Source organism: Talaromyces marneffei, chromosome 4 (assembly GCF_009556855.1).
Source record: "Talaromyces marneffei chromosome 4, complete sequence".
Lineage (NCBI taxonomy): Eukaryota > Fungi > Ascomycota > Eurotiomycetes > Eurotiales > Trichocomaceae > Talaromyces > Talaromyces marneffei.
The window spans coordinates 200,464-217,133 of record NC_072351.1 but is presented as its reverse complement, the minus strand read 5'-3'; the positions used below and the strand labels follow the sequence as shown (position 1 = coordinate 217,133).

General features: G+C 45.8%; 8 protein-coding genes across 8 annotated transcripts; 5 read left to right on the top strand and 3 right to left on the bottom strand.

Moving 5' to 3' along the window:
• Window positions 1–408: 408 nt before the first annotated feature.
• EYB26_005140 (uncharacterized protein) lies at window positions 409–763 on the top strand (the record flags this gene model as incomplete). The annotated part of the gene is made up of 2 exons (XM_054264430.1): window positions 409–467; window positions 526–763. The coding sequence occupies 2 exons, from the start codon at window positions 409–411 to the stop codon at window positions 761–763; spliced, it is 297 nt and encodes a 98-aa protein (XP_054120405.1).
• A 3,478-nt stretch (window positions 764–4,241) lies between these two features.
• EYB26_005139 (uncharacterized protein) lies at window positions 4,242–7,080 on the top strand (the record flags this gene model as incomplete). Its single annotated transcript, XM_054264429.1, has 5 exons — window positions 4,242–4,289; window positions 4,344–4,576; window positions 4,631–4,923; window positions 4,993–5,901; window positions 5,966–7,080. The coding sequence occupies 5 exons, from the start codon at window positions 4,242–4,244 to the stop codon at window positions 7,078–7,080; spliced, it is 2,598 nt and encodes an 865-aa protein (XP_054120404.1).
• Window positions 7,081–8,200: 1,120 nt separating this feature from the next.
• Window positions 8,201–8,665, top strand: EYB26_005138 (uncharacterized protein; the record flags this gene model as incomplete). The annotated part of the gene is made up of 1 exon (XM_054264428.1): window positions 8,201–8,665. The coding sequence occupies one exon, from the start codon at window positions 8,201–8,203 to the stop codon at window positions 8,663–8,665; it is 465 nt and encodes a 154-aa protein (XP_054120403.1).
• Window positions 8,666–9,078: 413 nt separating this feature from the next.
• Window positions 9,079–10,029, bottom strand: EYB26_005137 (uncharacterized protein; the record flags this gene model as incomplete). The annotated part of the gene is made up of 2 exons (XM_054264427.1): window positions 9,079–9,413; window positions 9,480–10,029. 2 exons carry the CDS (start codon window positions 10,027–10,029, stop codon window positions 9,079–9,081), a joined length of 885 nt encoding a protein of 294 aa, XP_054120402.1.
• A 1,058-nt stretch (window positions 10,030–11,087) lies between these two features.
• On the top strand, window positions 11,088–11,968 carry EYB26_005136 (uncharacterized protein; the record flags this gene model as incomplete). Its single annotated transcript, XM_054264426.1, has 4 exons — window positions 11,088–11,190; window positions 11,255–11,776; window positions 11,829–11,834; window positions 11,895–11,968. 4 exons carry the CDS (start codon window positions 11,088–11,090, stop codon window positions 11,966–11,968), a joined length of 705 nt encoding a protein of 234 aa, XP_054120401.1.
• Window positions 11,969–12,019: 51 nt separating this feature from the next.
• Window positions 12,020–12,781, bottom strand: EYB26_005135 (uncharacterized protein; the record flags this gene model as incomplete). The annotated part of the gene is made up of 1 exon (XM_054264425.1): window positions 12,020–12,781. The coding sequence occupies one exon, from the start codon at window positions 12,779–12,781 to the stop codon at window positions 12,020–12,022; it is 762 nt and encodes a 253-aa protein (XP_054120400.1).
• An 828-nt stretch (window positions 12,782–13,609) lies between these two features.
• EYB26_005134 (uncharacterized protein) lies at window positions 13,610–14,345 on the top strand (the record flags this gene model as incomplete). Its single annotated transcript, XM_054264424.1, has 3 exons — window positions 13,610–13,842; window positions 13,910–14,067; window positions 14,125–14,345. The coding sequence occupies 3 exons, from the start codon at window positions 13,610–13,612 to the stop codon at window positions 14,343–14,345; spliced, it is 612 nt and encodes a 203-aa protein (XP_054120399.1).
• A 44-nt stretch (window positions 14,346–14,389) lies between these two features.
• Window positions 14,390–16,029, bottom strand: EYB26_005133 (uncharacterized protein; the record flags this gene model as incomplete). Its single annotated transcript, XM_054264423.1, has 5 exons — window positions 14,390–14,714; window positions 14,794–14,888; window positions 14,952–15,080; window positions 15,137–15,894; window positions 15,972–16,029. 5 exons carry the CDS (start codon window positions 16,027–16,029, stop codon window positions 14,390–14,392), a joined length of 1,365 nt encoding a protein of 454 aa, XP_054120398.1.
• Between the last annotated feature and the right edge of the window lie 641 nt (window positions 16,030–16,670).

Below are 16,670 nucleotides of genomic sequence, written 5' to 3'. Positions count from 1 at the left end.
CTCTCTCCACCATTCGGTATCACAGCAGTTACCAAGGCAGCCAAGATCACCGACTCGTTCCTCATTTCTAAATCTCTATCCTCCTCCTCTTCTTCCTCGATTTTAAAAATGTCTATGCAGATAAGCGGTCCCTCCTTTGGTGCAAGCGCCCCTGGCGGCGGTGGCTGTGGTGGTGGCTGTGGTGGTTGCGGTGGTGTTGCAAAATCCTACACGACAGAAAAGTTGCCAAGGTGGACCTCTACAGGAATATGCTCGTTATGAGACAAGACAACTGACCCGTACAGGCCGTTGTGCGTGCCGCTGAAGGGCTAGAGGTAAGTATATACCTCACACTCATCCAGCGTCAAAGAAGTCATGGCTAAAAAAAGTATATCAAGAGAAATGAGCAGTTAGCCAACAGGATTCGAAATGAAATTTATTCGCGTGGAGGACCCCACCAACAAATGCCCAGGCACCGTGGCAATCAAGTAAGTGTCTAATCATAGTATAAAGAGTTCAGCATTGAACAAACTAACGACTCGGCAGGGGCATCAGTGGCAGTACCACCAGCAAACTACAGTACCAGCAGTGGCATAACCAACAGCTCCTGCTCCAGCAGCAACTACCAGCACCAACAGAACAAACACTGCTCCAAGCACCGGAACAGCAACAGGAGCCAGCTGAGGAAGAGTCGATGGAGATGAGAGAACCTCGCGCTCGGATGGAAGTCTACTTTTCTAGGCTTCGAAGTGATGATTCATCAAGAAGTGAGGCCAACCCATAAACACTTGTCTGAGCGGAGGAAGTTAAAAAAGATGGAGAGTGGTGGCAGAGAGGTAGATATAGGTAGATGACTATGCTGCCTACTATTACGCCATTGGGGTCCGTCCAGAGCAGCTATTTCTCAAAAGTTCTTGATCTTGTACCTACAACCTTCAGTTAATATTAGCGTGCGGAGTACTCGAGATACTCATTGGTTGCTTTTATATGGCTGGGAACTCCCGGGTTAATTGAAACAATCTGGATACTCTTGATGTAAATATGGAAAGGCTTTCAGGGCTATAACAACTGCTGGAGTCCCGCCAATACCAAACAGTGCAACCGTTGACAAGCGCTGATGCAGGTCTTCTTGGCGCAAATGAGGTGCCTTGCCCTTCTCCTCCTCATTTTCACACTCGTAATAACCGGATCAAGGAATGTGCTGATATAGAAATTCCAAAACAGTTACTGTAGATATTCCGGTGGACGGTGTGATAGGTGCAACGTAATAGCTTGGCGTGGAGGGCATCGATAGTGATTTTTTACCTACTTAGGTCGATCACATACCATTCATTATATTCATCAGATGTTATACTTTTCAGTCTGTCTACTTGATCCAGCTCTAAGCAAATAAATATTAAATAAATATTAAGCCGCGTTATGTTCTGGGGTCCTTCTAACGATCTTTCTAGAAACTCTGAGATTAATTGGCCTACCTTCCTAGTTTGGAAGTAGGGCTAGCTTCAATTGACCCAACAGAAAGCTACAATACGGACTTAATCAGAAATATAGCAGTCCTATAACATGTATATTAAAGAGGCGCTATTACCGGCAAGGTAAGGAGACACATCAAGAAATCCACGAGTACAAGCGGTGTAGAACCATTCGAGACAGCAACTACATACTACATACATACATACTGCTGGTTGTGTGATAGCAAATGTCACCTTGCATATGCGCAGCCGCATGACATGTGGCTGAAACTGGTATACTGACACTTTCTCAAGAATAAATTTTAGGTTTGAGACTTGGGTTCTCCAGACATATTGTCTAAGTCAGACCTAAGGACGGTACCCATTTGTCCGATATAATCAATTCATACGAGTGCCAAGCTCGTAAAGGTTCAGAGGGAGGGAAGAGAAGCCCTCATGACAGTGGCTAACCGAAGTTACACGACTTGTCTGGCCTGCCTACACCTCACACCCAATGGAATCGTTACAATGCATTCTACGACATCAACAACTGGTCGACGCAACAGTAATTGCTTAAGGTGTTGCTCGATTCTAGAACGCTCGGCTTCTGCATCAATGCAGATCTGCAGCTATGAGATCGATTTTATGTCGAATGCTGGCAGCCTGTATGCTACTAGTTCTTGAGATTGTGCTCATCTTCAGGTTGATAGTGGCATTAGCTGCAAGATGGACGTAGAGCATAGCACCAACAGCCAGTTCAAGATTCGGTTTTGCATGATCTCAAAGGCCACACAAGGACAGCATCAAATTTGGTGGTTTAAACTGCAATATAATTGGGGAATAACGTACATGTTTTATCATAAACGGAACCATATCTACATAAGATCATTTCAGATAGGAAGTCCAGGAGAGTAGAAGTGTCTTGATGTGCCAAATTTGCAGACAAAAAAGATCTGCCTACCCTTTGGAACTCAATTTCAAACACTGGACGAACGACTTGGATATTCAATAACCATACCTCTTGTCACAACACGCTCATCATATCATTCGATGATCTCACTGCCAAGTTTGTCTTTATCAGAAAACCTCTCCGTCGGCCATGTAGCCCTATGGAAGAAAAGGCCAATTGGCTTCTGAAGGCAAATAGTCACGGCTTGTTACCGGGTTTAGAGCAATGCGATTGACACATCCTCTAATCCGACCATACATCCTGAATAGATTTCATTGGCCCGGTTGATCTGTAATTCTATGCACTCAGCAACTCCGAATACCTGTACAGTACATCTGAGGGGCCCCTACTCGTAGTAAAATTGCTGGGTGGATATTAATCATATTATCCTAGCCTCAAATAAGGTGGCTTTTCTAGTTCAAACCTTACCGGGGATAATTCGGTCAAATCAAATCATTGAATGATAGAACGAAGAGAAGAAAGGTGGACATGTTTGCATACTGTAGTACTAGTGTCATGAAGCGACTGAAGGGTGGAGATCAAAAATGAGCATCGACCTCGCTGATCGATGGAAACTTTGGAAAGGCGAACTATTTGGCGCCCGAGGTACACACCGTCGTACGCTTATTGCTGTCTGTGGTGCTTAGCTTGACGCTACTTGCTAGATATGACATGCTCATTTGCCCGTGTTGTTTCGGTATCTGCCATGGTTCCACCTCGTCTCGAATTTTGCACTTTGACCTCGTGTGGTGGTGGGTCAGATTCGACGCTAAAATAAGGGTTCTCCTTTTCGTTTTCAAAGGTTAGCTAGCCTTACGGAGTATTTTTCACGATGATGGATTGAAATTTGACAGGATCGTGTCATTGCGGTAATTGTGCGGAACATTTGCAATTTTGCACTAGACGGGGGATCGGTCGAGTTACAGTTTACCGGCCAGTCAAATGAGAGGGGAACGTAGTTGTATCTGCGCGTCCGATGCCAAAATACGTACTCTGTAATGATTAATCTGCTCGGCAGTTGCTAGCGCGTGACAAGAACGCGAATCCTAATCGAGTTGCTGCTCCTTTGCAGAAACGAAATTGACACATCAGCCTAGCCCCGTGCTGGCATTCAACCCGCCCCGTGTAACATGGCAGTCAATTATCGAATCATCGTTGATGAGAACGATGATGTACATTGGTAAGGCCTGATTGGCAGTGCTGTCGATGTTGATGTGTGAAGGGAGCATAAGTTGTTGTTGACATTGAGATCCCCTGAAGGAAACTTGGGCAAGTGCCTGGAGGAGTCACGGGATCTGGATTGCTGCGACTACCAACCCAACCTTGGAATCCAGCGCGATCTTCGAAGCCCGATTTCATTCTTCGAGGATCAACTACAGCATCGTAGCATCAGGGCTTGTACTACACGACGCCATCGTTCTTGGAATTAATAAATCAATCATGGATCCTGGAAATGAACTGCCGCGGCTGGCACACTGCCCTCTCGCCATCTGATTGGTCTGGGGCCGGCCTTGCAGAGTTGATAGATCCATTTCTGTGCACTACGAGTGCGCCAGACTCAGAGCCGAGTCCAGGCTCCAGACTCCAGACTAGCTTTCAGCAACAAACATCGGAACATGCCTTCCTTGTGGCGCCAGCAGTGGGGAACACTAGAACCTTCACTTTGAAGACCCGGTTCTGCGGAGCCCGGACTGATAGGTCACTTACATGATAGTACAGAGCGCAGACGGACGAGTCTTCATAAATAGTCTGGCTGCCCGCCCCTCTATGTTATTTCTGGAAGCTGGAGCCATGTGGTCGGAACAAGCATTTTCGAATCCTCGTCGGATACGGTGACAGTCTGCTGTCCGCTGCCCATAATTATGGCTGGCCTGATGCTTGACTATATAATTAGACGTGATAGTATTATAGTATGTTCGATTCTCTCCGTGACATCTTTATCCCTGCTCATAATTAATGTTCAGGACCCTAACAATGATCCCAATATCGGTTCTTCTCGCGGTAATGCGAGCTCAGCATCGGGAAATATCGTCGAGGGTTTGACAGGCGTTGGCTCAACATCAGATTCCGCCCTGTTGTCTACTCTACTTCCTGCGCTGGTGATTGCCGGTTTCTGGTTTGGCTTGTTCCTCATCTGTCGTCGCAATCAGCAGCGTTGGTACTCGCCTCGGTCCCATCTACCAAATCTTCATCACCAGTATGATCTCTCTATGTATCGGTATTACGCTCTGCCAGTCTAATCATCAGACAGTGAACGGAGCCCGGAGCTGCCACGGGGATTCCTCAACTGGTTTGGTGCTTTCTTCCAAATATCCGATTCTCACGTTCTGCATCATTCCTCCCTCGATGGCTATCTTTTCTTGCGCTTCTTAAGGAACTTGTGCATCATCTGTTTCGCAGGAATCATAATCCTCTGGCCTGTGCTGTTACCCGTTCATGCTACTGGTGGGGCTGGCAACTCTCAAATGGACCAATTCAGCTTTAGTAATGTCGTCAGCCCAACAAGATATTATGCGCATGTTGTGATGGGAATAATCTATTTCAGTACGTATATCGGAGAGTCATTATTGACCTGCGTCATATAATACGGATCTCACGTTGACCATTTTGCAGCGTATGTATTTTTTGTGGTCACTCGCGAGAGCCTTTTCTACGCCAACCTGCGGCAAACATACCTCAACTCACCTGCCTACGTGAACCGCATTTCGTCCCGGACGGTGCTTTTCATGTCGGTACCCGAGTCTTACAAAAGTGAAAAGAAGCTGCGTCAAGTTTTTGGCGATAGCATTTGCCGTATCTGGATTACCTCGGATTGCAAAGAGCTCAATAAAAAGGTTGACCAACGGGACAAATTAGCTTATAGCCTTGAGAAAGCAGAGATCAAACTCATACGTCGCGCCAATGCTGCTCGACTAAAAGCAGAAGTTACCAAAGAGAAGAATAGTCTCAACGTATGCGATGACTACGAGTTGGCTGACCCATTGACGGCTACGAAGATTAAACGACCCATGCATCGTGTCAGCTTTTTCGGAAAGAAGGTTGACAGTGTTCAGTACTATCGTTCTCGCCTCGCCGTGGCAATCAAGGAAGTCGAAGAACTGCAGCAAAAACACCGAGATGGAGATGCAAAATACCTCACCGCGGTCTTCGTCGAATTCAAGACGCAGTCAGATGCTCAAGTTGCACTGCAAACTCTGTCCCATCACCAGCCAATGCATATGACCCCTCGTTATGCAGGAATAGCACCCCGCGAAGTAATATGGTCTGCTCTGAACTTGAGCTGGTGGCAGAGAATTGTTCGCATGTTTATGGTGCAAGGTGGAATTGCTGCTTTGATCATCTTTTGGTCTATTCCTGCTGCCATCGTTGGTACTATCTCAAATGTCACATATCTTGCGAACTTGATCCCATTCCTGGGTTGGCTAGCTCATCTTCCTGGTTTTATCGAAGGCATTATAACAGGTTTGTTACCATCGGCCGCGTTAATTCTGCTCATGTCGCTAGTGCCTCCTATTTGCCGGCGTAAGTAATCGACCCCTACTGTCTGGTAATTCTGAGCTGGAGCTGACTATGCTGTAATTCAAAGTCTGCGCCAGGAAAGCTGGCTTGCCTTCTCTGTCTCGGGTGGAGCTATTTACCCAATCCGCACACTTCTGTTTTCAAGTTGTACAAGTGTTCCTGGTAACGACAATCACATCTGCAGCTTCGGCAGCTGTGAGCCAGATTATCAAAAATCCATTGTCGGCAAAGGATCTGCTGGCGCAAAATCTCCCCAAGGCATCCAACTTTTATATTTCTTACTTTTTACTGCAAGGGTTGTCGATGAGCTCGGCTGCCGTTGTGCAAATCATGAGTGCACTAATGTTTAAGATCCTATCTATGTTTTTTGCGACAACTCCACGACGCTTGTTTAAACGTTGGACGCAATTGGCGGGAGTCAGCTGGGGCAGTATCCTCCCCGTATTTACAAACATGGGTGTCATTGCTTTGACTTACTCATGCATAGCGCCTCTCATTCTCGGGTTTGCCTTCATTGGGCTTTTCCTCGTTTACCAAGCCTACCGCTATAACCTCCTGTTCGTATACGATCTGGATATCGATACCAAGGGTCTAATATACCCACGAGCTCTACAACATTTGCTCACTGGGGTATACTTGGCAGAAATCTGCATGATTGGACTGTTCTCTATCAAAGCGGCAATTGGACCGTTGATAATAATGGCATTTTACACGATTCTCACCATCCTCGCCCACATCTCTCTCAATGACATGCTGAGACCACTTATGAACTTTCTCCCGCGCTCTCTTGATACTGAGGAGGAAGAGATTCAATTGAATCAAGAAGCGGTAGAAGCCTACCGACATGCAATGACTCGACACGGCCGAATCTGGAAATGGTTTCATCCAAATCTTTATCGAGACTATGCAGATCTTCGACGGAAAGTCCGTAGGGATCACATTCAAATTGAATATTTGGAAAAAGAGCTGGCCGATGCTTATTATGAGCCTTGTATTACTGCTGAGACACCTCAACTGTGGATTCCTCGCGATCCGGGTGGACTCAGCCAAGAGGAAATTCGACATACTAGTGCCATCATTTCCATATCCGACCACGGTGCGCATCTCGATGTAAACAACAAAATTCGGTGGAACAAAGATGACGAAGATCTACACATGTGGGAGAGGAGAGTGCTATATTGATCTAGCTCTTCTTTGTCCGCAATCATAAACATTCAATGAAACACAAGATAAATTCGAGACTGTGTTGATGACCATTGATACCTGAGGTGATTGATCCGATGAGATATGAAGCGCTTTCCGGTACTCCTGCCTCATAAAATAATTCCTTGGGTCCTTCATCCATGTTGACAAGACCTAGAACTTCAAGACAAGTGTTCCGAGGACCATCATCCAATATTGGGCCTTATTCGATGTAAGTGTTTTATTGATAATTGAGTTATCGATCGCCTGTGCCTGGGCCCAACTCCATACTTGTCAATGTAAAGCCCGATGATCAAAGTAGTCTTTCATTTCTTGCATATTCTCTGAGACAAATCGATGCCCGGAGTCCTATTGATGATCGGCTCGATGTCTCGGAGTATTCCTACAAGGCCTGGTCACACGGGGCCAAGACATAACGCCCCGTCTAGTAGATTTTGATCTCAGCTACATCGGCATGTGAGACACAGAGAAAATAGGTGGGTATTTGCCAACATGAGATCCAATAGCATTTCTCGTTCTTTCAAATCATAATCATCATTTTGTCTCATCTTATATCATAGTAGAAGAATATTGTGAAGATCGACAAAATGGTGGCTGGAATGGACAAAGCACATCTCATTCCCTTTTCTTCGTAAATTCCATTATACTGAGTCATACCGTGCCAATTATTAAAATTCCTTCATAGTGTCTTCTTCCTGTGTCGGAGAATTTGAACTATACATACATAAATTATTTATTCCGCGTGTATCGATATCGATTCATGCGAACTAGGGCAAGCTGCACAGATCTGGCTTGTGCTACGTACAACCATATCGATGGACACAATGGATGATCCACAGCTACGAAGGATTTGGAAGTCACCTGGACAGGAGAAGACCGTTGAAAGTTATTTAACAGGTGGACAGTCCTACGTAGGCTTTTATCGTTCTCTAGTCCAAGTCAGAACCACATTCGTTCCTCAATCGTACTTGAAATATCTCGATCTTTCGACCTGATCTCACGGTCGTTTTTGAAGCATCAATTCCCTCACTTTCAATATACGATCCAAAATCTTCTTTGTAACTTCTGTTGTCCAACTATAGCCTCATACCTGAGCAATATGAAGAACTTCCCTGTCATCGTTGTGACTGCCCTCATAACACTGACTGCCAATGCTGCACCTGCTGAGACAACACCCTCAGCAAGCGCAGCAGCCACATCTACAGTATCTGTACAATACGACACAACATATGACAACTCCGCCTTCCCCATCAGCAAATTAGCATGCTCTGACGGGCCCAATGGCCTCCAAAACAAAGGCTACAGCACTCTAGGCCAATTGCCATATTTCCCTTACGTCGGGGCCTCACCTACTATCTCCGGTTGGAATAGCCCTAACTGCGGCGCCTGTTACAATATAACCTACAATAGCGTGTCTCTCTACGTGATGGGTGTCGACTCGTCAACTAGTGCGTTCGTGGTCAGTCAGGCGACATTGGATCGGTTGACTGGTGGTCAAGCTGTGGCTTTGGGTCAGATTACCGCTTATTGTGATGTGGTTGATTCTAGTCATTGTGTCACATGAATCAATGGGAATAGTCGAGCGCAATGGATTTAACTTTCCTTCAGGAATTGATCATGTTCAATAGTGGAATCTTGTTGATGTATTGTTTGGATAATAGAGCTGCTTAGCACAATGGATAACATTGTAATTGTAACATGCTTGTCTAAGAGAGTAGACCAGTGACCATGATCTAATGCCAGGCTGAACATCAACTGGCTATGTTATGACTTAGCCGTCTGCAACGGCCTATCTGAAGGAGAAGTAATATTGAGATTCGTGGGATAGCAGATCAGGTATCAAATCGTCCAAAGGAACCGAAAAGATCAATTGACCGGATATATAGAAATGAGGCAACTCGTAACATGCTATCAAATCTAAGGAAAACGTCAAAACACTCGGCCGGGATAGGTTAAAATCATGAAAGATCAAACAAATCACCATCGATCTTCATCATATCGCTCCTCGATAACCCGCTCATCTTCAATGAACCGGCGCTCGTCCTCGTAGCGTCTCTCATCATCGTAGCGCCTCTCATCCTCATATCGCTCCTCCTCGAAGCGTCGTTCATCATCATAACGCCGTTCATTCTCATAGCGGGCTTCCACTTCGTAGCGCTCGTCGCGCTCGCGCTGAATTTCGCGCTGTTCTTCGTACAATTCTTGCCGCTGTTCCTGGATTTCATGCTCCTGCTCGCGTTCCCGTACATGTTCGTGTTGTTCCACACGTTTTTCTTCTTCGCGCCATTCTTCTTCTTTCTCCTCTTCCTTGTCTGTTGTTGATATGATTATTAGGTCTGGTGAAACTTTTGTAGACAGTTTCAGAATGGATAACTCACGTTTGTCATGCTCATGCATTGCCCAGGCACCCACTGCAGCACCGAGAACGCCGCCACCGATACCGTATGCCAAGTTATGGTTCTTCTGCTGTGCTGGCGCTGGGATTCCATATCCTTGCGGAGGTGGAGCACCGTAGCCCTGCGGAGGATGACCGCTGCCATAACCTTGTGGAGGAGTTGGACTACCATAACCTCGGCCGGCCGGAGAAGGGCCACCGTAATTAGGAGGTGGAGGACCACCATAACCACGACCGCCTGGAGGGGGAGGACCGCCGTAGCCAGAGCCCGGAGGAGGAGGAGGAGGACCACCACCATAACCACGACCTCCCGGAGGAGGACCGCCGTAGCTTCCTTGGCCAGGGGGGCCTCCGATATCTCGAGTGCCAGACCCGTAATTTCCGGAATGAGGTACTTCGGGGTGGTGCCAGGATCTCTGACCGGTGCGCTCGTTAATAAACATGTATTGATTCTCTTCTGGCACCCATTGCGCTTTCCAGTCGGGTGGTAGAGGCGGATGGCCGTGGTCTTGGTGAGAGAATTGAGACGACATGATGTATTTTTCTTTCTTGGGTCTTCCGCAAACTCCCAGATTAGTCCACTCGTTCTCTCTCGTGATGTTTGGATTCCGAAGTGTTACGCCAACAATACTGGATGTAACTGAACCGAATTGCGTGAGTAATCCAGCAGAGACGACAGTCAGTTAGAGGGAGATGAGGGAAAAAAAAAGACAAGCACTATGCGACAGCAGGCGCGGGGTATATAATTTATTCACTATCAATCAACTAACACTAGCAATTTAATGAGGTATTTAGTACCTGCCTGCATACTAAGCTAGCTTTTGTCATCAGCGTTGTTTATTTGCTTGTCCACCCGACATCTTCGGGTTCGTCTGGGACCATCACTTGACTCAACTTGACTAATGAATTCGAGACATGCTCAACAGCTAGTCTGTGATTTGACTGACTGACCATTGTCCGAGCCTGAGTCCCGAGTCCCCTGACCATCCAATCTTTGCGTTCATTCGCTCGCCGGTGACTTCCGTGACCCCTGAAGTTCATGTCCACTGTTCAGGGTTAGCGGAGGGGCTGACTCCACTTCCCAACCATCACAAAAGGCTTAGAGGCGCCAGTATCCGTTCTGAGGATGCATGTTACATCGATATTTGTCGCAATTTCGCGGATCGCGATAGATGTTGCACAATACCCAGCCTCGTGTGGACATCTACACGTGGCTTCTACATCGATCCAGCGATGGGCAGACTTCAACATAGACTCGTAATAAAAAGTGAAACGCGGATGCCTAAATATCGGCTGGAACTCGAAGTATTTTGATTTGTGATGCTGGGGGTTCGACAATTTCCATTGGCGGCGTGAAGGATAATCAAGGATGACACCTCGGAACTTCGTTGCGCCGTTCCGATGCGGCTTGGCACGTGACTGTATTAGTAATCAGTCATTTCAACCAATGATTAGTTAGTTAGTTAGTTAATTAACTAACATAACTAGTTAGTCAGCTACATGATTCATCGCAACTTCGCTCCTCACTTGACTCTTCTTCGTCTCAAGTTGAATTTTTGTATTTCAGAACTGGTTGCGGACAGCTAGAGCAATGGTACGACCAAAGAACAAAGAAGAGGCCGATAATTGGTATATCGTGGAGGATCGGAAACAGCGAAAACGCATCCAAGACCGCCTAGCACAGCGTGCCAGACGTACGCACTCTCCGTTGTCATCCTTGCAGCAATTGTGTGAATTTGAATTTAATATTATAGGCAGGAAAACGGCTGGCAGAGCTCAAAATCGGTCGTTCTGGAAAAGACCCTGTTGTTGCGGAAAATGCAAGTCTTTTGGCACTATCAACATCTGCCGGCGGACACCCGGCATTGAGAGAAGAGATGTCGTTAGGTTGCAACTCGCCTGTGGGTTCGTTGATACCCATTCCACCAGCTAAAGGGAAACCATTGGAGATAGAGTTGTCTATGAACGTTTGGACTGCTCTCTACTTGAATGGCTCCATAATGGGACTCAGCTGTTCAACAGCTTATCCCGCCAAGTCACGGCCAGTAGATCCAAGCATACCCAGCACACTACAGCCAACTGTACTACAGCTGATGACCATCCATCCGACATGGATTGACCGCTTTCCCTTTCCCGAGATGCGTGACAACCTGATAAATGCCATCAGTCTTGTAGAAGAAGAAGACTTCTTGCGCGATTTATTTTGCATGAGTAGCTTCAAGATCAAGCCCGGTGGGGCAACATGGGATCCGGATGCTTGGATCATAGGCGAAGCATTTCGTGCAAAATGGGGTTTCCTATTCACGGAACAACTTTTATGAGTGTCTAACAGGATCTCGTACGTCTGTTCTGTGAGAATGATCAAGGGCTTAAAGACAGATGATTGATACAGTTCTAGGATCGAAGATTGAGGTGAATTGGACACTGATACGAAATCACGAATACTATTCCGTTACTTGCCCAACAATGTGAACTGGAACCAGTCTGTCAAAGAGCAGATACAGCTTGACTATTTGTTAATACCTATATCAAACTCATCTCGACTCGTTCCATCAAAAGCTCATCCTTCCACTCCTCATCTCTAAGTATTACCTCTCTTGATTGCTCGACTGGGTCCCATACGAAACTGACTCTTGTTGAGTTCGATTCTTTCGATTGTCCTTCCACTTTGTGTGTTTGGATATTCCTTCGTCGTTTGTGCTGCCGGGGCACATAGCATTTCCCATTGATGATGGCCACACGGCTATCTTCGCAAGGCCAAACAAACCATGGCTTTTCTTCCGCATATATGTCCAACATACTCAAAATCCTCAAGGGCCGTTCTTTGTCATTCCGCGTATTCGAATACGTCCATTTCGTTCGCTTTGTATTCATCGGTACAAAGACATAGCAGGCCCACGGACCGGAGTGATCTGTGTGCCACCATGCAGCTTGTTCACTGGTACTGACGTATTCAAGAAACGACTTGAGCCATTGAATGACTGCATCATCGGAAAGTGAATTCGGGATACGCCCAAAAACGACGCCTGATCTGGAGGAAAAGATAATAACGTCGTCTGTTAGACGATTCCCAGCGGTTGAGAAGCCATTGAGGGTATCCTGTGCGGTCACTTCAAGTTTGTGGTGACATTTTTGGTCCCCTAGTGGGATCAAATGAACCTCGTTCGATTGTACCAAGATAGTGTGCTCTTCCAGGGGGTCACTCCATGGACAAAATTTCAGTCCAGGCTCCGTTGATAATCCAGAAACGCCGGATTCGCTGTTTGTCGATGTCAATGGTGCCATTGTGGTTATTCGTCGGACCGTGGGGTTCTAGATCACTCTGGGCGGGTATATAGATGTTCTATGATGGAGCGTCGTTCTAAGTTGTTGGGCCTGTATGCATACGGAAGTAGAGAAGACAGTTCCTCAACGAAGAGGAGTTCGTCATGTAGGCATTTTATCTTTCATCCTACGATTATGTCTGAAGCTCCTCATGACTAAACAGCTTAGAAATGGCACAAAGAGATCTGAATCTCATAATAATTGCTCTGTAGATATCAGACATATCATGTAGTTGTTCATTGTCGGAGTGATCAATGGAAGAGCCAAGGAACATAAGATCATTTTCGTTAGATCCATCAACTATTGAAACCGACTATTTAATCTGAGATCTTGATTCACCATCAGATGATTTTAGAAATGGCTAGCAAAGGTAGGTCTATTTTACCTACCACAAACAAGAGAATACGAAGCCAGATACTAAAAGGGATCGATCACCCAAGGTCTACGAATGAATCACATATTTTAGCATCAGTATTGTTGAAATTCTTTTTCAATGAATGCATCCTAACTGAGTATGTAAGGATGGCGATTGATGCTATGCATAGTTATATGACGGTATATTCTAGTATGACTCATAAGTATAGAACAGTCCAAAAGGTGACGCGGGGTCCCAAATAGGAATAATTCCCTGCGCTTTATACATTACATCCGATCCGCTTAGGTAGGGGCTTGGGATTTAAACATTTATTCGTGATTCCCAGTATATCGCAAAACTGAGTCCGAACATTTCTGTCTTGGGGGTTTCCATGTTCATTATTGTCTGCGTATACACAAACCGACCGGTGTAAAATGCCTCGGGTCAACATCACAAGCGACATTCGCACCATCTCTAATCTCTTCACATTGGCGTTTCGAGAAAGCCCACCAACTGTGTATGTACTACGAAGTCGCGACTCAACATGGCCCGTGTCCAGTATTCCCCTAGATCTCCTCGGCCCAAGGATGATCAATTGGACGACCTACAAGCAATCAAGAGGCGGAGAGTTGGTTGAAGCCGATAATTTTGCGGCCGCGGCGATATGGTATGTTTCATCTTAATATTTCAGTGACATTACATTTCAATGGTGCCAATATCGATGAATGAGTTAGGTTCCCACCTGGTGCTGAATTACCCGCGAGTTTGAATGATGATGAAAGACTCGTCGCATACAGAGAAATGTCGGCTAAGGCCAAGAAGGACTATCTTAATGGCCGAAAGTACTGGTATTTGAACATGATTGCAAGGCATCCGGAAAGAAAGGCTCCAGGTGAACATCATGTGATTGCATACAACGAAAGATGAAAGAAAATTGACCCTCTTATAGGTGTCGTACGAGCTATTTTTGAGCCTTACATTGCTCGTGCCAGAGATGAGGGTGTGCCTATTTGGCTTGAAGCTGTCACTGAGCATAGCAAGCAGGTTTACGAACATCTGGGCTTCAAGACTGTCGTAACTCTGCGTATGGGAGCAGGAAAGGCTTCCCCAGACGGCGAGTTACAGGAAGGTGGAGAGGGAATTCCAATCTATGCCATGATCCTGGAGTAAAAACAGATGCATTGATTCCTATTATTATACAAGAATAAAACATGTCAATCCTGTAAAGTCGCTGCAGCCATGACAAAATTTCCAAAGTCATCAATCTCTGATAGCCAAAGGTCAAGACTAGCGTCATTCTTGAGATTATAATCCAAAAGATTTGAATAAGTCAGGTTTGAGTTGGAGCTGTGAGGCATGACTCTGTGACACTGCATCTCATATTCTCTTAGCCATTCCGATTTCGACTTTGCTTGCCATATATTTCGTCCGCTTGGTAGTCGACTGGTGCGAAGTGCCTCTCCGTTACATTGATGGAAGAGCAAAATTGCGGGATGTATGTCAAAGAAAAAGGGCATGATGCATAGAAATATAGAAGTACTATTTAGAGGCGTGGTTAGTAACCATATAAAGAAATCAATTGCCTAACGGAGGGCGTGACTGAAAAATAGAAACTCACCGAATCTTTGACTCCGTTAAAATCCAGTCCTGCCAGTCTGAAAGATTAAGTAGGGGACGGGTTTTCTCTAGCCAAGTCAAATGAATCGCAAGCTCCTACGACACAGTTAGCCTTCATGTAAATTTCGCTCGGATATAGAATGGTTTGTGTGTACGCACTAGCATTGTCTGTACCAACGGAACGTCAAAGTCGGTTGCCTCTTCGTTCTTCTCAAAGATACGGAGAATAAGGTATATAGATATGGCCTGAAGAGCAGCAAGAGTATTGTAGTAGTCATAGCCGGGGCACTGCCTCCATTAGCTTTTCTAGAAAACATGTCGGGGCTGAATATTGTGCAACGAACCTCCAATAATAATCTTTCTTGCTCCATTCTTACTGCTCGCCAGATTTGTACAACGTTATCTCCGTTCTTCATCGTAAACATTTGCAAAATTTCATTGCAAACGGCCAGCGGCCCTGCCTTGATTGTTTGCCTGGATTGAAAATCCCCAGGATCGTCGAAGAGAGTACGCGGGTGAATAAATGGAGGGTTCTGACCGCGAAGCATCATGACAGGATACGAGCGGAGAGTACACAGAAGATAACGCTGGGTAAGAGGAGATTTGCTATTGGTAAAGCACTCTGGGACGAATAGTCTCAAAGGCCGTGGAAACAATGTTGTTAGGGAGTCTTGTACGACCGAATCGGTCTCATCAGAAAACTCCCAGGTTTCGCCACCTGTGAGTTGAGAAGGTCTTTTGTCGCTGTCGAATGGGTTGGAATTGAGAGTGACTGAATAAGGGTCATAGTCATTATACGCCCAAGATTTGACGAGGTCCGAGTTAGTGACTTGTTGGTTCCCCAAAGTAGCAACAGGAGAATCCGCTGCTTCCTGCGACATCGAGTAGCTAGTTCGCGGCTTTGGTGTTTCTAATTGATATCGAGCATGAGAGTCAGAGGCATAGTGACAGATGAGACTACGCGCCGAGCAGCGTGAACAGTGTGGAAAGGCAGTATCGCAACGTGCTTTAGCTTTGGTACAAGCTTGACATGCTCGCTTTCGAGAGCGCACGCGTCCTATGGCCTTTCGGCAATATGATGTGTGCCGGACCAAAGATTTCTCTATAGATTGATTAGCGTCTTAGATATACACACACAAGGCTTCTCTATTCTCGTGAATGAGAAATGGCTAGACTGACTATTATAGAATTCTTTTGCGCAAATAAGACATGAGAGCGACTCCAAAGAATTCATCATGGTTGCTTTTTCGTCCGTGGAGACACTCTGCTGCGCCATAGAGGGCTTTGGTCCGGAAAAGGAATATATTATCGATAAGAGCTCGAAACTAAGCGATTAATGGAGAAATTGTGCATGAAGAAGTAAAGTAAGCCAGCATAGAGATAGGTTTTGTGCTGTGCTCAAGTAAGCAGCCAAGTTGACAACGGAGTTCCGTGCAAACTGAAAATATTCCCTGTGGATTAATAATCACCAATGCCGTTCTTGCCCTAACTTAACTACCAAACTAGGTAAATCAAACTCAAAATTTGGCCTCATCACCTTACTGATGCTGATCGCATATCCAGAGGAAGTCCCCTTCTTATTCCTTCTTCTTTCTTTTTTTTTTTCGTCTTTAGTATCCTTTTTACATGGAAAGTCTCTGATTCCTCGCGTCTATAATCCTCACCCCAGGAATTCCTTGTGTATCCAAAACCAAGCTCCACTCCATGAAATAGCAAAAACGTGCCTATGATGCAAAGTAACTTACGACGCAGACAGATATCATGGATTGGCTGTGATACCGCCTCATTCTAAGTTTGACATATCTTGGCCTTAATCAAACAGCGTCCTCAAAACTCGCACATTGTGCGCTCGGTGGTTACTTCCACTTTCAGACTCCA